Consider the following 24,090-nt stretch of genomic DNA (forward strand, 5'->3'; position numbering starts at 1 on the left):
TTAATTCTTCCTATCCATGGGCATGGGATGTATTTCCATTTATTGGTGTCTTCTTTAATTTCTCTCATGAGTGTCTTATAGTTTTCAGGGTATAGGTCTTCCACCTCCTTGGTTAGGTTTTCCTAAGAATTTTATTCTTTTTGATGCAACTGTAAATGGAATTGTTTTCCTGATTTCCCTTTCTGCTAGTTTATTATTAGTATATAGGAATGCAACAGATTTCTGTGTATTAATTTTGTATCTGGCAACTTTGCTGAATTCAGTTATTAGTTCTAGTAGCTTTGGGGTGGATTCTTTAGGGTTTTTTATGTAGAAGATAATGTCATCTGCAAACAGTGACAGTTTAACTTCTTCCTTAGTAATCTGGATGCCTTTTTTTTCTTTGTGAGATCTGATTGCCACAGCTGGGACCTCCAGTATTATATTGAATAAAAGTGGGGAGAGTGGGCATCCTTTCCTTGTTCCTCATCTTACAAGAAAAGCTTTCAACTTTTTGCTGTTAAATATAATGTTGGCTGTGGGTTTGTCATATATGGCCTTTATTATGTTGAGGTACTTGCCCTCTATACCCATTTTGTTGAGAGTTTTCACCATGAATGTTGAATTTTGTCGAATGCTTTTTCAGCAGCTATTGAGATGATAATGTGACTTTGTTCTTCTCTTTGTTGATGTGGCATATGATGTTGACGGATTTTCAAATATTGCACCATCCTTCCATGATTGGAATAAATCATACTTGATCATGATGGATGACCTTTTTGATGTATTATTTAATTCAGTTTGCTAATATTTTGTTGATTATTTTTGCATCTATGTTCATCAGGGATATTGATCTGTAATTTTTTTCTGTTTGTTTTGGTGTTTGCCTGGTTTTGGTATTAGAGTGATGCTGGCCTCATAGAATAAATTTGGAAGTACTCCCTCCTCTTCTACTTTTCGGAAAACTTAAAGGAGGATGGTTATTAGGTCTTCTCTAAATGTTTGGTAAAATTCAGCAGTGAAGCCATCTGGTCCAGGTGTTTTGTTCTTAGGTCATTTTTTTATTACCAATTCAATTTCATTGCTGGTAATTATTCTGTTCAGATTTTCTGTTTCTCCCTTGGTCAGTCTTGGAAAGGTGTATTTTTCTAGAAAGTTGTCCATTTCTTCTAGGTTATTGAATTTGTTAGCATAACAAATATAGTATTCTCTAATAATTATTTGTATTTCTGTGGTGTCATAGTGATTTTTCCTTTCTCATTTCTGGTTCTGTTTATGTGTGTACAGTGTTTTTTTCTCAGTAAGTGTGACTAAGGGTTTATCTATTTTATTTTCTCTAAGAATCAGCCACTTGTTTCATTGATTCTTTCTATTGTTTTATTCTTCTCAATTTTATTTATTTCTGTTCTGATCTTTATTATGTCCCTCCTTCCACTGACTTTGGGCCCCATTTGTTCTTTATCTAGTTTTGTTAATTGTGAGCTTATACTGTTCATATAGGATTGTTCTTCTTTCCTGAGGTAGGCATGTATTGCAATATACTTTCCTCTTGGCACAGCCTTCACTGTGTCCCACAGATTTTGCAGTGTTCAATTATTGTTGTCATTTGTCTCCATATATTGCTTGATCTCTGCTTTTATTTGGTCACTGATCCATTGGTTATTTAGGAACATGTTGTGAAGCCTCCATGTGTTAGTGGGATTTTTCATTTTATTTGCATAATTTATTTCTAGTTTCATACCTTTGTGGTCTGAGAATCTGTTTGGTACAATTTAAATCCTTTTGAATTTACTGTCTTTTTTTGTGGCCTAGTATATGATCTATTCTTGAAAATGTTCCATGTGCACTTGAGAAGAATGTGTATCCTGCTGATTTTGGGTGGAATGTTCTATAGATGTCCATTAGGTCCATGTGTTCTTATATGTTGTTCAGTGCCTCTGCCTCCTTACTTATTTTCTGTCTGATTGATCAGTCCTTTGGAGTCAATCGTGTGTTGAAGTCTCCTCAAATGAATGCATTGCATTCAATTTCCCCCTTTAATTCTGTTAGTATTTGTTTCACATATGTAGGTGCTCCTGTGTTGGGTGCACAGATATTTATAATGGTTATATCCTCTTGTTGGACTGACCCCTTTATCATTATGTAATGTCCTTGCTTGTCTCTTGTTATTTTCTTTGTTTTGAAGTCTATTTTGTCTAACACAAGTACTGCAACACCTGCTTTTTCTCCTTATCATTTGCATGAAATATCTTTTTCCATCCCTTCACTTTCAGTCTGTTTATGTCTCTGGGTTTGAAGTGAGTCTCTTATAGGCCATATATAGATGGGTCTTGCTTTTTTATCCATTCTGTAACTGTTTCTTTTGATTGGTGCATTCAGTCCATTTACATTTACAATCTAAAGGTTTTTTTTATTTTCCTTCTTTTTCATCCTCCTCCACTGTTTATATCTTAAATGTCATATTCTGTGCTCTTTGTATCCCTTGACTGACTTTGTGGGTAGCTGATTTCATTTTGCATTTGCTTAGTAATTAATTGGTCCACTTCCTTTACTGTGGTTTTATTCTATCTGGTGACAGCTATTTAGCCTTAGGAGCACTCCTATGTACAGCAGTCCCTCCAAAATACACTGTAGAGATGGTTTGTGGGAGGTAAATTTCCTCAGCTTTGCTTATCTGGAAACTGTTTATTCCCTGCTTCACATTTAAGTGATAATCTTACTGGATAGAGTATTCTTGGTTCAAGGCCCTTCTGATTCATTATGTTAAATATGTCATGCCACTCCCTTCTGGCCTGTAAGATTTCTGCTGAGAAGTCTGAAGATAGGCTGATGGGTTTTCCTTCATGTGTGATCTTTTTTTCTCTCTCTAGCTGCTTTTTAATATTCTGTCCATGTCCTTGATCTTTGTCTTGGTGTTGTCTTCCTTGGGTCCCTTGTGTTTGGATATCTGTGCACTTCCATGGCCTGAGAGTCTATTTCCTTCCCCAGATTGGGAGAGTTTTCAGCAATTATTTCCTCAAAGAGACTTTCTATCCCTTTTTCTCTCTCTTCTTCTTCTGGCACCCCTATAATGTGAATATTTTTCCATTTGGATTGGTCACACAATTCTCTTAATATTTTTCTCTCCTAGAAATCCTTTTTTCTCTCTGTGCCTCAGCTGATCTGTATTCCTGTTCTCTAGTTTCTATTTCATTTACCATCTCCTCTACCTCATGTAATCTGCTTTTAAATCCCTCTATTGCATGTTTCATTTTAGATACCGTATTTTTTCAAAGTTTCTGTTTCTTTCTTGAAGTCCTCCCTGGGGTCTTGAGGATTTTTCTGTAGCTCTCAGTGAGCATGTTTATTATTTTTATTATGAAGTCTTTATCAGGAAGATTGGTTATTTCAGTTTCACTTGGCCGCTTTCTGGTGTTTAACGTTTTGGTTTGTACCAGATTCTTTTGCCGTTTCATATTTCTAATGATTCTCATGGAATAATAACTTTTTGTAAGTGGTGCCCTCTAGTGCCCAGAAGCTATACTCTCTGGAGCTGCCCAGAACCTGGAGCAACAACACAGGTCACAGGTGAGCGGTGCTGGTGCCTGCTGGGAGGAAAGAGCTCTTTCTGCTTCCTGGCTGCAGTGCCTGCCTCCACTGCCAGGACCAGTGGGCCAAGTGCATAGGGAAAAGCCTCTGCATTATGCCCCTGTAGCTGCTGCAGGAGTGGCCAGTGGCCAGCTGACTTGGTGTGATGGTGGGGGGAGCAGGTTTGTGAACCGGTCCTGGCAGGAAGGAAGGAGCATCAGGCTACATATTGCAGTGGTGGGTCTTGGTGCTGTATTGCTAGCCAGGGGTATGGAGAGCGTGAAGCTCCTGAAAGTTCCCAACCTGCTGGGCTGAGTTGCTGGGACACTTTTGTCCACCTGTCCTTTCTCCTGAGCAGCAAGCTCTGTGTAATCTTTGCCCCCTTTAGCAGCTTTTTTACTATTGGGAAGTCTTTCAAAGTACCTGCCTTTCTTTTGTCCCAGAGAGGACAGTTATTGGTACCTGTTCTCCACAAGTGGCTGGAATCTCAGTTTCTCTGAGTATTCCACTTGTCTTTGCTTTAAAACCCCTCTAACTCCAGAGCATCATGTAACATGGGTTCATGCTCCCAGAGTGTATCTCCAGGGGTGGAATTTAGCAGTCCCGGGCTTCTACTCCTTCCCTGCTCCATTTCTCTTCCTCCTGCCAGTGAGCTGGGATGGGGAGAAGACTTAGGTCCTGCCAGATCATGGCTTTGCTACTTTACCCTTTTCCATGAGGTTTTCTCTTTCCCCAAGCATAGGCAGTCTGTCACAGTCTTCTTTCTATCGCTCTTTCTGGATTAGCTGTATTTGCTACATTTGCATATTATTTGTGGTTTGGGGAAGAGGTTTCTGCCTCATTTCTCATGCCACCATCTTTTTTCAACCTCAACATCCTCCTTTTTAATTGGCCGAAACTCCTGAACCTTCAGGCACTCATGACATCATTCTATTTTGTATTTCCTCATTTCTTGTGGACCACCTGTCTCAGTCTCAACTGGCTGGGAGCTTGGGTATGTTGTCTGAATGACTTTAAAGTGTGGGTCCTCTGAGCACTGCCCAGGGCTCCTACCACACAAATTATTCAAAATAGAAACCACCCCAAAGACTTCCTCAGTCATGGCTGCCCTCACCTGTCCCTTCCCCTTGGAAAACACTTTCACCCAGATTATCACTCTGCATCTTTAGCCAGATCTCAGATTTGTTCTCCAGTCTTATTCCAACTTGGCATACTTTCTGAGGTTGTATATTGGTTCAGCAGATGTGGTACAGAGCAACTGAAAAAATACGTTATTAATCCCCACATGAGTAAGGCAAAAGGGCTATCATTATCTTGATTGGATCCTTTAGCTATATTTTTGAGATTTTATTGAACTTAAAAAATAATTTTGCTTCTTAAGTGGAAATTTACAGAGCATCTAAATCGACACTTATGCAAACATTGAGGCTTGGTAATATTTTCAGGATGTCTCAATTTATCATCACAATCATTACCATAACTCATGCTGTGTTACAGTTGAAGAAACAGGTCTAGGTAAGAAAATCATTGCCTATTAATGCCTGGGCTTAAATGTGACTTGCAGCAGGAACCCAGGCTAACCCAAAGCCCTTGAAGATTTTTCATGGAACCAGTGGTTCTGAAACCTATCTGGGCCTCAGGTTTAGAAGCTAAAGAGAAGCTTCAAAATCTAGCTCTTTGCTAAGCTTTACAGAAACCTCTTGAGCCAGTCCAGCATTATTGCTCAGGCAAGTGTCTAGGACCCAGAGCGATACCTTAATATAGTAGCGGATAAGGATCCTCCGGAGGTCAAAAATCTGCAGCATTGTGGCTGCATTGTTATCTATGATGCTGTAGCCCTCCAGGATGTACTGTGTTTGTGTGATCTCCCAGGTGAGCCATCGGAGGTTAAATGCAGCATTACAGGACAACAGGTGGGGCAAGTGGCCTGGTTTGCAGGAACAACAGCCTCGGTCATCCTCGTCACCTTCCATGATGGCCTCCACCTCTCTCTGCTGGCAGTAGGTTCCTGCAGGGTACAAACACGATGGAAGTTACACAAGAAGTCATCAGACAACCTCTGTCTAGAATTGCTTTTCCCCTTGCCTCCATTAGAAAGGAAGATACTGAAGAGAGTCTAGGAATCTGTTTGTTCTTAGTTCAAATAGTGTCACCAGATAAGTCACAATTCTCTTAATCATTAACTCTCTTATTCATTAATGTTCATTCTGATTCTCATGGACATGAATGGTTGAAATGCTCGCTGGTTATGTCCTCAAGTTCCTCTTTCCAGAAACGTGCAGGTCACAGCTGAGCAGATGGGAAGCTAAAGGAAGGTGGCAAATGGAGATGTTTGAGAGTAACTAGGTGCATGTTGAAGTGCTTCCAAGAGGGGTGCCCTGGAAAGACTCCACTGCCAAACCACAAGGACACACCATCTTGCCTCATATGACTGACAGCCAGATGCCAGGGGAGCTGAGTGCATTCCCAAAAGAGAGAATTCCAAAAACATGATGGGTGTCAACAATCTCTGAAAATGAGGTACCATATCTTCTTCAACACGATACCACCTGGAATGCAGAATTGTGAATTAAAGCTATCTTAGCAGATGGATGGTGGATCATAGCTACTATATTGAAAATTAATAGGAATAAAGGGAATATCCTGCATCTATGTTTAAAAGAAAACAGTGACACAATTTATAGTAATAAAGCTACTATATATAGAATATATAGTAGCATATTTAACAAATAGTTGGGTAGTTTCATCGAATGAACTGGAAATTGGATTATGCTTAAACACTGGGTGTGAACTTACTAGCATCAAAACAAAAGGTTGGTTTGGGTGAGAATATGATTGGTATTATTCCTTTAGATACTACACAGAGAGAGTCATGGATAAAATGAAATAAATCTGGAGGATCTGAGCAAGTAACACTTCCTCCATTAAAAATATAATAGTACATTAGTACTGATTTGAACAAGGCCATAAAGATTGCTTGCTACACAACAAGAATCCTGCAGGGTTGTAATATCATGCAAAATTATGTTACTGAAGAATGGCTGTAACATCCAGGGACTTTTACTTTGCAGAAAAGAAAGACTTTGGGGAAAATGATGATTGCCTTCAACAACTATCTGAAGGGCTGTTGTGTGGAAATGTGAAATATTCTCTGTTGTTCCAGAGGGCATCATTATGACCAGTGGGGAGAAAACTTCAGGGTATAGAGTTTATTATAATAAAGGTCATTTTAATAACTGGGAGTTACATAATGAGATGGACTGTCCTGTGAAGATAAGAAAATAAGGAAATCGGTGACAACAAAAGAATAGGTACTGAAAACCAGAGGGACAAATGACTTGAACTATTAGTTGTAGCTATTAGTCGAACTAATAGACACAAGAGTAAAGCTAGGAAGGACAGCAAGAGCAACTGAAGGAGTTGTTCCTGGTTGTGATGGTGGTGGTTCGTGTATTTTTCAAGAGAGTTGAGTACTAAGCATAGTTATTAACAGAAGGAGAAAAGTACCAAAGAACAAAAAACCAAAAAAGCAATTAAAGAGATTGATAAAATAAGAGTTCCAGAGGACAGATGAGCTGGGTAAGTTAGGAGCAACAGAAAGAAAAGGCAGATACAGAGATGAAAGTAAAGGTACATGAAACAGAGCAGCTCATAAAATAAAAGTCATCAAAGTGCAGCTAAGGAGAGAAAACACAGGAGGTGGTAAGAAAGAGTATATGAGGGTCCCCAAGAAATTTCATTTTAAGAGATGCTTGCTTCACTATGGGCCTGCATCCAGGAATTATTTGTCAAGTGTTATATTTAAATATATTTAAATTATTTCAAATAATTTTGGGGCATATGATACCATCCAAATATCAGCATAAAAGAATGTTATTTTAGTGGGAGGCAACCATTAACAGTTTTGAAGAAAGGGAGATGGTAGTAACTATTTGATTTTGAGCAAGTTATTTGATAGCTCCAGGCTTGTTTCTTCATCTATAAAATGGGATCAGATAAAATGACTTATGTAAACTCATTAAGAACCACCCAATATATTACTATTATTTTTACTAGACTGTAGGCTCCATAAAAACAGTGATTGGCAGGGAGAAAAATGAGTGAATAAATAAACAAATAAAATGAGCTAACAAGCTAATCCAGTCACCAAATACTGAGTGGCTACCAGGTGCCAAACACTGTTCTACACACTGGGGATATAAGAATGAAAAAACATAAAAATCTCTTTCCCTGTGTAGCTTACAAGCTTAGGTTGAATAAGACAGACAACAAACAAAAAAGAAAAATAATAAAATATGTCAGAGGGTGAAAAATAAAAAAGCAATAGAGGATGGGGAGTACTGGGGTGGGGAGAGCTATTTTAAGCAGGGGGATCGGCAGAGGCCTTAAGGGCTGCCTGAAGGAGATAGGGGAGCACGCCATCAGGTGACAGAGGGAGCTCTCCAGGTAGACAGAACACCTCATCAAGACCTAGGCATGGGCACGCACTTGTCATGTTCCCAGAACAGCAAGGGAGCGGTGCATATGTAGTGGAGTGAGCAGGCCAGAAAGTGATAGGAGATGAAACAGAGAAGGGGCTAGGGAAAGATCCTTCTAGGAATGAGAAAGTCTTGGATGGTTTCAGCTCAGAGGCAATGTGGTCTGCCATGTTGCAGGAGGATCACAGATGAGAGACAACGGTGATTTGGGCCAACGTGGTTGGAGGAAGGGACAAGAAATGATTAGACTGTGGGTATATCTGACAGGATTTGCTGACCAAGTTGGCTATGGAAGCTGAAAAGATGAGGGAAGAATGATGTTGAATTTTCTGACCTAAGCAATATAAAATAAATACAAATAATATATGAAGATAACTATAAAGATAAAAAACAGTAATCAAAAAGGAGTTAGGATGGTGAGCATATATATACAGGAGCTATAAAAAATGAAATGCCCATTTATGGTGAAAAGGAAGACTGGAGGGAGAGCAGCCTGTGGGAAGATCAGGAATTTACATTTGCATATGTTACATTTTAGCTTCCCATTATCAATCAAAATGGGGATGTCAAGTAGGCAGTTGGTTTAAGGAATATGCAGTTCAGGGGAGAGGTTCTGGGAAGAGATTTATAACATCTGAAAGAATGATCAGTTTAGGGGCCATTCTAAGTAACTGGGGGAGAGAGTACAGATAGCATGGAGAAGAGGTCCAAGCTCTGAGCATTCCCACAGTTAGAGGTTGTGGCAGGGAGGCCCCATCAACAAAGCAATCAGACGTAAGTGGCCTGTGAGGTCTAAAGAAAAGCAAGAAGTAGCAAAAGCCCAGTTAAAGAAAAAAGTTCCAAGGAAGAGGGAACATCAGCTATGCCAAATGATGCTTGTAGGTCAAATTTCATATGAATTACCTCTTAGACAATTGAAGCAAATGGTGATCTTTGCAAGAGAAGTTGTGGTGGAATGATGGTTGTGGGAGGGGATTCCTGATCAAAGTGAACTAGAGAGAATGGAGGGAAAAAAATCAGAGAGTAAATGTAGGCAATATTTTTGAGGAGTTTTAAAAATCTTTATGACTGCATTATTTTTTTTGGCACCTCACTCACACCCTGGGACCTCCCATACAATGTTGAGTAGGAGTGGTGGGAGGTGGCATTCTTGTTGTGTTACTGAGTTTATGGGGAAGGTATTCTGTTTTTTAGCATTACATAAGACCTTAGCTGTAGATTTTCCATAATTGCTCTTTATCAGGGAAAGGAAGTCTTCTTCCTCTAGTTTTCAAAAAATCTGTATTAAAATCAGGAACAGGTATTCAGTTTTAACAAACGTTTTTACTGCATCTACTTGGGTGACAATGATTTTTTGGCATTTATTCTGTTAATATGGTGAACTATATTGATTAGTTTCCACATATTAAACCAATCTTTCATTACTGGGATAAACATCACAGGTTTATATATTGTTTGATTTGGGTTTCTAATAACTTGTTAGGAATTTTTACATACACATTTATAAGGTATATTGGTCTGTAGGCTTATTTTCCCATGATGTCTTTACATGTTCAGTTTATGCTGACCTCCTAAAGTGATTTGGTAGGCGTTTTCTCTTCTATTTTCCTAAAGAGTTTAAGCAAGATTGGTGGCAATTCTTGCTTCAATATTTAATGGAATTCAACAGTGAAGCTATGTAATTCTGCAGTTTTCTTTGTGGCCAAGATGTTTTGTTTTTGTTTTATTTTCCTTCATGAATTCAATTCTTTAGCACATATAGGTCTATTTAGATTTTCTGTTTCTTCAGCTGTCAGATTTGGAAAATTGTATTTTTCAATGAATTCTTAATTTCATCTAACTTCTCAAATTTATAAAATGTCTTTATTATTACATCTGTAAGATCTGTAGTAATGTTCCCTCTTTAATTCCTGCTTTTGGTAATTGGGATTTTCTTTCTTTTTTTTCATGATCAGTCTGGATCAAGATTTTTCAATTTTACTGACCTTTTCTGAGAGCCAACATTTGCTTCCATGAATTTTCTTTTTGTATTTTATTTTCTAGTCTATAGGTTTCCTGCTCTTATCTTTTTCATTTTCTTCCTTTCATATGTTTTAGATTTGATTTGATCTTCTCTTTCTGGCTTCTTCAGATGAAGCATAGGTTAGGAGCTACCACTTTTTTTTTGGTCTCTTAAGAGCCAGGAGTAAATATTTTAAGATTTTGGGGCCACATAGTCTGTCATTTCAGCCTCTCCTCTCTTTCTCTTTCCCTCCTTTGTTCCCTCTCTCCTCCCCTCTCTCATCCTTTTTCATGTACAAATCATTCTGGTTTATGAGACATAATGCCCACCCCTTGCTTAGATCATTGATTTAAAACCTTTCTTCTTCACTAATATATAAAATTTTGGAGCTGTAAAATTTTCTCTATACATTGCTTTAGTTATATTGCATTGTTTTCTTTATATTGGATATATAAATATATACTGGATATTGTAATAATATATGTATAGTATAATGGATATATACTTATTGTTTTTTCATATTGGTGATATATTTAGATACATCCCACCAATTTTTTATTTTTTAAATTTCTTTCATTTCACTACCTTATAACTCATTAGTTAGTTTTTATTCCTTATAGCTCTGGTCTTAGGTGTAAGCACATTTACAACTGTTTTGTCTTCTTGATGGATTGATTCTTCAATCATTATGAAATATCTTTCATTATTTTGATAATACACTTCATCGTAAAGCCTGATATTGATACAGCTATTTCAGCTTTCTTGTAATTAGTGTTTATAAGGGGTAGTATTCTATCATTTTACTTTTAAGGTATCCATGGCTTTAAATTTAAAACATATATCCTGTAAAGTGAATATATATGTGACTTAGTTTTTTATCAGCCTGATAATCTTATATCTTTTAATTACAGTGATTAGTTCATTTGTATTTAATGTGATTGTTTATATGACTGGGTGCAAATTTATCATCTTGTTATCTGCTTTTATTTGTCCAATTTGTTCCTTTTGCATTCTTTTTTTTTTTTGGCATCATTAACAACAGCAACATTATGATTACTAGACTCCCCTCCATTATCAAGTCCCCACCACATACCCCATTACAATCACTGTCCATCAGCATAGTAACATGCTATAGAATCACTACTTGTCTTCTCTGTGTTGTACAGCACTCCCCATGCACCCCCCCTTACATTATGTCTGCTAATCATAATGCTCCTTTTTCCCCCTTATCCCTCCCTTCCCACCTATCCGCCCCAGTCCCTTTCCCTTTGGTAACTGTTACTACATTCTTGGGTTCTGAGTCTCCTGCTGTTTTGTTCCTTCAGTTTTTCCTTTGTTCTTATACTCCACATATGAGTGAAATCATTTGATACTTGTATTTCTCCACCTGGCTTATTTCACTGAGCATAATACCTTCTAGCTCCACCCATGTTGTTGCAAATGGTAGGATTTGTGTTCTTCTTATGGATGAATAATATTCCATTGTGTATATATACCACATCTTCTTTACCCATTCATCTACTGATGGACACATAGGTTGCTTCCACTTTGTGGCTATTGTAAATAGTGCTGCAATAAACATAGGGGTGCATATGTCTTTTTCAAACTGGGCTGCTGCATTCTTAGGCTGAATTCCTAGGAGTAGAATTCCTGGGTCAAATGGTAAGTCTATTTTTAGGTTTTTGAGGAACCTCCATACTGCTTTCCATAATGAGTTTACATTCCCTCCAGCAGTGTAGAAGGGTTCCCTTTTCTCCACATCCTCACCAACATTTGTTGTTGTTTGTCTTTTGGATGGTGGCCATCCTAACTGGTGTGAGGTGATATCTCATTGTGGTTTTAATTTGCATTTCTCTGATAATTAGCGATGTGGAGCATCTTTTCATGTGCCTGTTGGCCATCTGAATTTCTTCTTTGTTCAGCTCCTCTGCCCATTTTTTAATTGCATTATTTGCTGTTTGATTGTTGAGGTGCATGAGCTCTTTATATATTTTGGATGTCAATCCTTTATCGGATATGTCGTTTATGAATATATTCTCCAATACTGTAGGATGCCTTTTTGTTCTATTGGTGGTGTTCTTTGCTGTACAGAAGCTTTTCAGCTTGATATAGCCCCCCCTTGTTCATTTTTGCTTTTGTTTCCCTTGCCTGGGGAGATGCGTTCATGAAGAAGTTACTCATGTTTATGTCCAAGGGATTTTTGCCTATGTTTTTTTTATAAGAGTTTTATGATTTCATGACTTACATTCAAGTCTTTGATCCATTTTGAATTTACTTTTGTGTATGGGGTTAGACAATAATCCAGTTTCATTCTCTTACTTGTTGCTGTCCAGTTTTGCCAACACCAGCTGTTGAAGAGGCTCTCATTTCCCCATTGTATATCCATGGCTCCTTTATCATATATTAATTGACCAAATATATATGTTTGGGTTAATATCTGGAGTCTCTATTCTGTACCACTGGTCTGTGGCTCTGTTCTTGTGCCAGTACCTAATTGTCTTGATTACTGTGGCTTTGTAGTAGAGCTTCAAGTTGGGAAGTGAGATCCCCCTGCTTTATTTTCCTTCTCAGGATTGCTTTGGCTATTCAGGGTCTTTTGTGGTTCCATATGAATTTTTGAACTATTTGTTTCAGTTCGTTGGAGAATGCTGTTGGTATTTTGATACGGATTGCACTGAATCTGTAGATTGCTTTAGGCAGGATGGCCATTTTGACAATATGAATTCTTCCTAGCCAAGAGCATGGGATGAGTTTCCATTTGTTAGTGTCCTCTTTAATTTCTCTTAAGAGTGTCTTAATAGTTTTCAGGGTATAGGTCTTCACTTCCTTGGTTAGGTTTATTCCTAAGTATTTTATGCTTTTTGATACAATTGTGAATGGAATTGCTTTCCTGATTTCTCTTTCTGCTAGTTCATCAGTAGTGTATAGGAAAGCAACAGATTTCTGCATATTAATTTTGTATCCTGCAAATTTGCTGAATTAAGGATATTAATTCTAGTAGTTTTGGAGTGGAGTCCTTAGGGATTTTTATGTACAATACCATGTCATCTGCAAACACAAACAGCTTGACTTCTTCTTTACCAATCTGGATGCCTTGTATTTCTTTGCTTTGTCTGGTTGCCGTGGCTAGGACTTCTAGTACTATTTTGAAAAACAGCGGGGGAGTGGGAATCCCTGTCTTGCTCCTGATCTTAGGTGAAAAACTTTCAGCTTCTTGCTGTTAAGTATGATGTTGGCTGTGGGTTTGTCATATATGGCCTTTATTATGTTGAGGTACTTGCCCTCTATACCCATTTTGTTGAGAGAGTTTTTATCATGAATGGATGTTGAATTTTGTCAAATGCTTTTTCAGCATCTATGGAGATGATCATGTGGTTTATGTCCTTTTTGTTGATGTGGTGGATAATGATGATGGATTTTTGAGTTGTGTACCATCCTTGCATCCCTGAGATGAATCCCACTTGGTTGTATTTTTGGTGTATGATCCTCTTGATGTATTTTGCATTTAGTTTGCTAATATTTTATTCAGGATTTTTGCATCTATGTTCATCAGGGATATTGGTCTGTAATTTTCTTTTTTTGTTGGATCTTTGCCTGGTTTTGGTATTAGAGTGATGCTGGCTTCATAGAATGAGTTTTGAAGTAATGCCTCCTCTTCTATTTTTTGGAAAATGTTAAGGAGAATGAGTATTATGTCTTCTCTATATGTCTGATAAAATTCAGCAGTGACTCCATCTGGTCTGGAGGTTTTGTTCTTGGGTAGTTTTTTGATTACTGATTCAATTTCGTTGCTGGTAATTGGTCCATTTAGATTTTCTATTTCTTCCTTGGTCAGTGTTGGAAGGTTGTATTTTTCGAGGAAGTTGTCCATTTCTTCTAGGTTTTCCAGCTTGTTAGCAAATAAGTTTTCATAGTATTCTCAAAGAATTCTTTGTATTTCTGTGGTGTCCATCATGATTTTTCCTTTCTCATTTCTGATTATGTTTATATGTGCAGATTCTCTTTTTTTCTTAATAAGTCTGGCTGGGGGTTATCTATTTTGTTTAGTTTCTCAAAGAACCAGCTATTGGTTTCATTGATTTTTTTCTATTGTTTTATTCTTCTCAATTTTGTTTACTTCTTCTCTGATCTTTATTGCATTCCTCCTTCTGCTGACTTTGGGCCTCATTTGTTATTCTTTTTCCAGTTTCAGTAATTGTGACTTTAGACTGTTCATTTGGGATTTTTCTTCCTTCTTTAAACACTCTAAATACTTTCCTCTTAGAACTGTCTTCACTGTGTCCCATAGAAGGTGGGGCTTTGTGCTGTTGTTTTTATTTGTCTCCATATATTGCTTGGTCTCTGTTTTAATTTGGTCATTGATCCATTGATTATTTAGGAGCATGTCATTAAGCCTCCATGTGTTTGTGAGCCTTTTTGTTTTCTTTTTACAATTTATTTCTAGTTTTATACCTTTCTGATCTGAAAAGTTGGTTGGTAGAATTTCAATCTTTTTGAATTTACTGAGGCTCTTTTTGTGGCCTAGTGTGTGGTGTATTCTGGAAAATGTTCCATGTGCACTTGAGAGGCATGTGTATCCTGCTGCTTTTGGGTGTAGAGTTCTGTAGGTGTCTGTTAGGTCCGTCTCTTCTAGTATGTTGTTCAGTGCCTCTGTGTCCTTACATATTTTCTGTCTGGTAGATCTGTCCTTTGGAGTGGTGTGTTGAAGTCTCCTAAAATGAATGCATTGCATTCTATTTCCTCCTTTAATTCTATTAGTATTTGTTTCATATATGTCAGTGCTCCTGTGTTGGGTGCATAGATATTCACAATGGTTATGTCTTCTTGTTGGACTGACCCTTTTTTCATTATGTAATGTCCTTCTTTATCTCATGTTACTTTCTTTGTTTTGAAGTCTATTTTGTGTGATACAAGAACTGCAATTCCTGCTTTTTTCTCCCTATTAGTCGCATGAAATATCTTTTCCATCCCTTCACTTTTAGTCTGTGTATGTCTTTGGGTTTAAAGTGAGTCTCTTGTAAGCAGCATATAAATGTGCCTTGCTTTTTTATCCATTCTATTATTCTGTGTCTTTTGATTGGTGCATTCAGTCCATTTGCATTTAGGGTGATTATCAATAGATATGTACTTATTTCCATTGTAGGCTTTGGATTCGTGGTTAACAAAGGTTCAAGGGTAGTTTCTTTACAACCTAGTGGTCTAACTTTAACTCTTTTTACGCTATTATAAACACAGTCTGATGATTCTTTATTTCTCTCCCTTCTTATTGTTCCTCCTCCATTCTTTATATGTTACATGTTTTATTCTGTACTCTTTTGTGTTTCCTTTGACTGCTTTTGTGGATAGTTAATTTTATTTTTTTGTCTTTAATTAGTATTTGGTTGGTCTACTTTCTTTGCTGTGATTTTATTTTTTCTTTTGACATCTATTTAGCCTTAGGAGTACTTCCATCTAGAGCAGTCCCTTTAAAATATCCTGTATATGTCATTTGTGGGAGGCAAATTCCCTCAACTTTTGCTTATCTTGGAATTGTTTAATCCCTCCTTCAAATTTAAATGATAATTTTGCTGGATATGGTATTCTTGGTTCAAAGCCCTTCTGTTTCATTGCATTAAATAAAGCATGTCAATCTCTTCTGGCCTGCAAGGTTTCTGTTGAGAAGTCTGATGATAGCCTAATGGGTTTTCCTTAGTAGGTAATCTTTTTTCTCTCTCTGGCTGCCTTTAATACTCTGTCCTTGTGTTTGATCTTTGCCATTTTAATTATTATATGTCTTGGTGTTGTCCTCCTTGGGTCCTTGTGCTGGGAGATCTGTGGGCTTCCATGGTCTGAGAGACTATTTCCTTCCCTAGCTTGGGGAAGTTTTCAGTAATCATTTCTTCAAAGGCACTTTCTATCCCTTTTTCTCTCTCTTCTTCTTCTGGTACCCCTATGATGTGAATATTGTTCCATTTGGATTGGTCACACAGTTCTCTTAATATTCTTTCATTCCTAGAGATCCTTTTATCTCTCTCTGCCTCAGCTTCTCTGTATTACTGTTCTTTGATTTCTATTCCATTAACAGTCTCTTGCACCTCATCCAGTCTGCTCGTAAGTCATTTTATTGATTGTTTCATTTCTGTTATCTCCCTCCAGACTTCATCCCTTAGCTCTTGCATATTTCTCTGCAGGTTCATCAGCATGGTTATGATTTTTATTTTGAATTCTTTTTCAGGAAGATTGGTTATATCTATCTCACCAGGCCCTCTCTCTGGTGGTGTCTGAGTGATTTTTGACTGGACCAGATTCTTATGGCTTTTCATGGCAACAGAAGTGCTCTCCGACAGGTGGTGCGGTGTCAGCTTTGAGAACAAAGTCCCTTCCTGCTTGCTGGTTGCCTTGCCCTTCTGTGCTGCCTGTGCCGGTGATCCGCTCACAGGGAGCAATCTCTGGAATAATCTCCTGAGCTGCCGTGGGTGGGTCAACCCTCAGGATAGCCTAGGGCACTGCGGGGGCTCGCAGACTCCCTAGGTGTGTTCTCCTGGGAGAACGGTGTCCCTTCGTGCCTTCCGGACCATGCTCTGGCTTCCCCTCTCTGTGCTGGGCAGCTGCACACCAACAGCAGCATCTGGGTCTGTCCCTGCACACTGGGAGAAGACTCTGTGTGATTGCTGTGCACAGGGCTGTTCCCTGGCTGCTTTGCAGTAGTGGCAGGTCAGATAGTTTGCTTGCAGTGGCAGCGGGGGCAATGAATGGCAGGCTCCTTATTGCTGTGAGGGGCTTCAGAGTTGCGTTGCCACCCAGGGTGTTAGGGTGCCTGAAGTTCCTTAAGATTCTTAGCCTGCTGGGCTGAGTGTGCAGGGATGATTTTGTCCAGCTGTTAAGCCCTTGTCCCTTTAAGACTTTTAAAGCACCCACTTTTCTTTTGTCCCAGGGGAGCCTGCTGTGGGGACACACTTGCAGTCTCTATCTCAGATTTTACTTTTCCGTTTTTCTAGTATCCAGTACACCATGCCATGTGTGTCTGTGCTCCCAGTGCAGATTACAAGGGCTGGTTATTTAGCAGTCCTGTCCTTCCACTCCCTCCCCACTCTGATTCTTTTCCTCCTGCAGGTGAACTGGGGTGGGGGTAGTGTTCGGGTCCCACCAGGTCATGGCTTTGTTTCTTACCCTTTTTGTGAGATGCTGAGTTCTCATTTGAGACTTCTTTTCTGATATCTCCAACATCTTCGGATGTGTTCCTATTTATTGTTTTATGTTCTTGGCCATAGATCACTTTCTTCTGCTTTATTTACATATGTAGATGTAGCCTGGCTTTTGTACTGTATCTTCTGGTCTCTCTTTTAGGGATAGTTGTATTTGTTGTATTTTCAAAAATATATATGGTTTTAGGAGGAGATTGTCACTGCCCTACTCATGCTGCCATCTTGAGTTGTCCGCATTTTTTTAATGAATAATTTTTAGTATTTTATTTTATATCCTCATTAGCTTTTATATCAGTTGTCTGTAACTCTTTGTTTTATTTTTTCAGTTTCTCAGGACTTACAATGTCCATTTTACCTCGCACAATCTGTGATGGATTGATTTCATACCACTCTTCTTGTAATGTAATACTATTTAATCACATTCTTGCTTTCTCATATCCTTTGTGTTATTGTTATCAAATATTTAACTTATATTTAAACATATATTTCAACCTTACAATATACTGTTCTTATGTTACTTTAAATAATCAATTTTTAAATGGCATTTAAAAATATATTTGCCATTTCTGGATATCTTAACTTTTTTATGTAGAATCAAGTTTTCATCTGCTATCATTTTCTTTCATCCTGAAAAATTTTCCTTATTTATTTTCTTACAGCACAGGTTAACTGGTGATTATGTCAACTTTTGTTTATCTTTCAGTATTTAAATTTTGCCTTCACAGTTGCAGGATATTTACACTAGGTATAGAATTCTGGGCTGACAGTTTTGTTTTTCTTCCAGCACTTAAAAAATATGATTGTGCTATTTTCTGGCTTGCATTATTTCTTATGCAAAATTAGTGATAATTCACAAATATAGAATGTGTGTTCTTTTTTAAGTTTCCTATGGTCTTGATAAAATGATAATAAAAAACCTTCAGAAAGCTCTTATGATTTTTCTTTATCTTTAATTTTCAGAAATTTTATGGTTATGTGCTTGGATTTGGTTTTCTTAGTATTTATCCTGCTTGGGGTGTGCTGAGCTCCTTGGATTTATAGATTGATAATTTTCACCAATTTTAAATATTTAAAATTTTAAACTATTTCTTCAATGTTTTTTATCATTTATTTTATGGGGTCTCTAATTATAGATGTGTTAAAATACTTACTATTATCCAACAAGATCACTGAGTCTCTATTTTCTTTAATCTTTTTTATTTGCATTAGTTTGGATGGTTTCTATTGCCTTGTCTTTAAGTTCATTGATCTTTACTTCTGTTAAACCTATCCTCTAAATTCTTCATTTCAGACATTGTGTTTTATCCATTTCTAGAATTTCAATACTTTTCCTCTTTATTGACATTCTCTTTCAGTTCATTCATTAGATTAATTTCTTCTTTGAAATCCTAAACATACTAATATCTGTTTGAAACTTCTTTTCTGATATCTCCAACATCTTTGGATGTGTTCCTATTTATTGTTTTATTTTCCTGGCTATGGATCACTTTCCTCTACTTTTTTTTATATATGTAGAATTTTTATGTGCTGGATATTCTTGATGTTATAAAAAGATTAAAGTCTGGATTTTTTTCATCTTCCTTTAGAAGCAGTTCTGTTTTGTTAAGCACTTAATTTATTTGCACCAAAGTTTGTCAGCATTATCTTTTTCAAACTTGTTTATAATTTTTGGCTGGGAATGTCCAGAGTAGCCCTTATTCTAGGGTGATATTATCTCTACTTCAAAGCTTGGTCTTTCTGAGGTCTTACTTGAATTACTGAGATGTTCAACAAGGTCTCTCCACTGGCTGACTGAAATTTCTATATCTCTCAGCACTATATGTTCTCCATAATCTCTATTTAGCTTATACTTCCCTAGGAGCGGGTTAATATTTATCCCATCACTATAAAGTGGATCCCTATATTGATTTCTGTAACTCCTTCTCTGTGAAATTCAGTCCTCTCTGGTACTCTGGCCCATGAAGTCCAGTACCTTAGCAGCCTAGAACTCTGATTTTGCCTCCTTAGTTCAGCAAGACCAGTGTGCTCTGTTTAGGCTCCATTTCCCTGTCTTACAGATGAGAAAGTGCCTACAGGAAGATGGCAGGGCCAGTTGTGAGCTCACTTTGTTTCCTTTCTCCCAGTAATCAGAGCCTTATTCTGTCTGCTGTCCAATATCTACAAATGGTTGATTAATATATTTTTCAGTTTTATAGTTGCTCATAGCAGGAAGGATATTCCAGTACTAGTTACTCAGTCATGGTCAAAAGATTAAGTTTTTGAATACTTTTACATACCTTTTGAGATTTAATTCAAACATGAAACTTTCCTCTACACCCATTTCTACACCATTCACCTTTTTTGGGGTCCCATATCATTATTCACAGTGCCTAGTACTTAGTAGTTGCTAACAAAGTACTTGGTAGAATGACTGAATGAATGATTGGATGAAGAAATGAAAGAATTCTTAACCAAATCACTGTATGTACGGGCAACAGAAACCTTGTTGAGAAAAGTGCTTAGCAGATGCAACATACTCTATTAACCTCTCACATGAGGCAGATAAAGAAGAGCAATGTTTAGACTAAGCCTCCCTATAGAACCCATGAGTGAGATGGTCATAGTGATCAGAGATGGAAAACTATAATCTTCAAATAACAATGTACACACAGAAATGTCAGGATAACAGTCTTTGAAATCTGAGTCAAGATCAGGAAGGGCAAAGCAAGCAATTTTGTAAAATAAGGTAAACCAGTGAAGGGCTGACCTAAGATCTTAATGATTCCATTTGTCTTTCTCCAAGACCTCAGTGCTTTAGGACTCAGCTAAAAGCACTCTTTTTAAAACATTTCTTTTTTAAACTTTTCATGCTGTAATATAAACCTTTTATTTCCTCTGGTAAATATGTAGAGAAATACAAAGGTGAACTGTAAGCAATGAGTAATCAGCCTACATACTTGGGGGCATCCAGAGTGAGTAATGACCACCATGTCCTAACTGACCTACCCACTGGGACCGTAGGACTGCAGGCATAGACCCCAGTGGTGGTAGATGTCTCATCTCACCAAAATAGCACACTTACAACTATGGTTTGCTACAACTTAATAATATAATTTGGGAAGAAGCTCTCTTGCGATGAAAGAAGTATGACAGTTTTTAGGAAAAGAAAACAAAGAAACAGGATAAAGGAGCATAAGTCTATTTCTCCTTAAACAGAGTAATAACACTGGTCAAATGACATGCCTCAAAAATCTGAGTTTCTTTCCAATTTCTCTCTCCTTCATTCTTCTCTATCCAGGTCTAACATTTAACATGTTGGGTTGTATGTCAGGGTTTTGCTTTTTCCTTACATAAATAAACTGGAAGGAGTGTTGCATGTGAGTGCACACACACACGTGTGGGTCTGTGTGTACATGAGACAAGGCAGAGTTTGGATTTCTACCATCTGAATGAAATAGGTCATCACCACACACCCACTGAGAAGGATGAGTGTGTTTCTACATTGAAGAAAGGACAGTTGAAGAAAATTTGCCCTGAAGGACTGCTAGGGTTGAGAGATATGTAACCATTAAAGGTTTTTAATAGATGCTCAGTTCACGTACATCTTGCTACCTTCTCTTAGGAAGACAAGATTCATAGTCAGGATCACACTGTAAAAGAATACGAAAATAATGAAACCAAATAATTTCTGCAGATGCACTGATTTTGCTGTTCAAATGAAAATCAAGGCCCATGTTCTTCTCAGAGAAGCTCATGGGTTTAGAAAACATTCCCTCCAAAGGGAACACTGAAGGCCAATTGCCCCCATACTCTGTGATCTTCCCAGCCAGGTGAACTGGCTGTGTCTTGGCCTGTGTCCCATTAAACTGATGCTGTGTTCCCATGATCTAAGTCAGTGGGATATAGACAGCACTCAATAAATATTTGAAAAAGTAATTTTGAGAGTATCTTGGAGTCTTTTAGTTCTGATAGACAAGAACTACTATTAAAGCTGTGGAAATTTAGTGTTTGAACTGAAAAATCTATCTAGAAGATCCCAGATGTCTTGCCATACAGGGTATGTATCAATTACCCAAATGAGGCCAAAACACAGGGCAGCCTTTGCTGCTGGGACCAGCAGCCCACTCCTGACCACCTGGCCCTTTCATCTTCAGTTGTTTCCAAAGGAGCACTGCCCCCTTTTTAGTGCCATTTGCCATATCTACCAGTGACAGGCCAAGCCTACCTTATGTATTCACACTTAATTCCAAAAAGGAATGAAGTCCATCTAAAAAGGCAGACACAGTTCAAAAGCAAATGATAAAATTTAGGTGAAACTGGGCACAAAAAAATATGATGAAGCCAAAATAGTATCAAGAGATGCCCTGCGCGTTTACTAAAGGGGGGTCAGATTTCACACAGACTTTCTTGCTGCCAATATAGAAAGAAAACTTGAATAGTTTCTTAGTGTCCTTAAGATAAAAATGAAGTAACTGCTTGGAAAGATCATAACTATTTCTGGCAAAGATACGAGAAAGATGATATACACAGGACCCTCATAAAAAGACCGTTTTGCAATATGATCAACACAAACAGAAGGTTTACTGAGCCGTTCTAACATAAGAAAAGCATTTCTATAGGTGGCCAAAACAACTCAGCCTTAAGTACGTGGTTCTCCAGAAGTCTGGCATCACCCAACAGCAGATTTTAGAGTGTCTTTAGGACAGGAAGAACTTCATACCTTTTAGGAAGTTCTTGATATGGGTCATTTCTCTCCATCTAGCTTCTGACAATTACTGTGTGTTGAGCAACGGTGAATTTTAATGTAATCTCACTGACAAGCACAGGAGTGTAGCTACTCTGTGTGGCTGGTTAGTGTAGACACACCTGCTTTAACAGTCAGCCAAGTAGGAGGTAGGGTTGACATTGTCTTGGGAAAGTTGGGAAGCCAAAGAATGGCTGCCTGAACAGAAGGTCCTGGAAAACCAAAAATAAACATAAAGTGTTCCCCCACCCACCATCCATTTCAAACAATGGGGAAGGTACCCTCTTGGATGGGAATCCTGGGACAAAGGAAGGTTATGCAGAGCAGGTTGGAGTGGAAACTTGACTCTGATGGAGACATTTGGATGAAATTCTATAAGTAACAGGCAGATGATGGGGATTTTTAAGTCTCAAAGAAACATGAGGAAACTTGCACTTAAGAAAGATTCCCCTGCAGCCTTGGGGGTGTAAGGAGAAGAGAACAGCCACCCACGGCCCCATTTCAGGTGACAAGTGATGGGGACTGGAACCAGGGTTTAGGCTTTTACCAGGAGGAAATGATGGAAATACTGAGCCCTTATGTGATAAGGACTTGAAAGGACACATTCCCCTGTAAAGAAAGGCTGCATTGAAAAAAATGTGAGCTTGCTCTATAGCCTTCCAGCAGGAACATGTGCATTAAACTCTAAATGCACATCACACTTAAAGATTGGGCCTCCTGGTCCTCCAATTCTTCTCCTTATCTGATGTGAGTATTTTGAGAAACAAAGCTCAGTTATCCCAAAGAATCTGACTGACTGTGTTCCACAGAAAATATCCTCATTAATACATTTGGTGTCATCCACTGATAATGTTTTAAAACAGCTTTACTAGACATTTATTTGAATTGAGTTTCAAATGGTCTCTGCCTTCATCAGCCCTCTGTGGTGGGTGTTTGGCTGGTGTTTCACATACGCCAACAATGAGGAGGAGACTGACAGGGAGAGGCTTGGATTACGCTTAAATACAATTAGACCCTGCCCATAGAGTGGACTCTAATTAGGCAAAGATATAGTCTGGCCAGTGCTTTTCAATTTGCAGGTGGGATGACAGACACATGCTTTGGGATGTGTGTGTTGGATTATTATATAAAATGTATTCCCTGTGAAGTCCTAGTGAAGAGCATTCCTGAATTGCTCATGGTCACAAAAGTAGGAGATCACCAGAACTGGCTGCTAAGCTCAGAGCAGTTCACCTCCACACACTTCTGGGCCTCACACAGCCTGGAGGGCATGTTACATGTTAGAAGCACAAGATGTGGGAAACAGGCTCAGGCCCAGCCAGCTCCTGTTGGAGATGTTGTCTCCTTTTGCTCTCTTAATGTCATGCCATACATACAATGACAGAGAGGTGAACAGGGAGAGGGCATCCATAACATTTTCCTAAGGCTGGAAATCTAAACTACCATTGCCTCTTGCTAGCTGGTCATATCAAACGCCATTCTGTGGCCAAATGAAATAGTGTCAGAGAAAGCTTTAAAAAGCTTTTGAATCACTGTAATTTTCAAGAAGGTCACAGTATGATTCCTCCTACCCCTAAACTTCTCTTGCAACTTCAGTGTCATGGAGATGCCCTTCTCAGCCCCTCCTCCACTCCACATTATTTCTCTGGGACAGAATCTTAAAACGTGAGGATAAATTAAGGAGCATTCATGTATGTCATCTATCCCCAGCCACTGGGAGGAGACCCCTATATCTACCAGACCTCACTAGATTTAATTTCTGGAAATAAATAGTTATTATAACAATAATATATTTATACATAAAGTGATCCCATTACACTTCCTAGTTCCTAATTGCTAAACATTCATATGATAATCACCCCTTTAAATCAATCCAAGCTTAAAGATGGAGAAACAGAGTGCCAAAAACATGACATAACTAAGGTCACAGAGTGGAACTAAAGCAAGGCTTAGGAGCAGCCTGTTGAGACACTGAATGAATTTACTTCTTGATTATTTTACTGGACAATTTCTCCCCAACTCCCAACTTGCAGTGCATCAACAACATTGGACTTGTGCACATTTAAATATCACACTGAGAATCTAGGAGAAATGTATTGACCCAGTGTGCAGTACAGGAAAAAGGATGTTAGAATAATTATAGCATGTTTGATTTTG

General features: G+C 38.1%; 1 protein-coding gene across 1 annotated transcript in view; it reads right to left on the reverse strand.

The window, feature by feature from the left end:
• Positions 1 to 24,090, reverse strand: part of PCNX2 (pecanex 2) — a 388,374-nt gene that overhangs the window by 35,479 nt on the left and 328,805 nt on the right. The window contains exon 26 of the mRNA XM_057505727.1: positions 5,301 to 5,554. Within this exon, the coding sequence (XP_057361710.1) occupies positions 5,301 to 5,554 (254 nt within the window). The remainder of the gene's footprint in view (positions 1 to 5,300; positions 5,555 to 24,090) is intronic.

Source organism: Manis pentadactyla, chromosome 8, assembly GCF_030020395.1.
Source record: "Manis pentadactyla isolate mManPen7 chromosome 8, mManPen7.hap1, whole genome shotgun sequence".
Classification (NCBI taxonomy): domain Eukaryota; kingdom Metazoa; phylum Chordata; class Mammalia; order Pholidota; family Manidae; genus Manis; species Manis pentadactyla.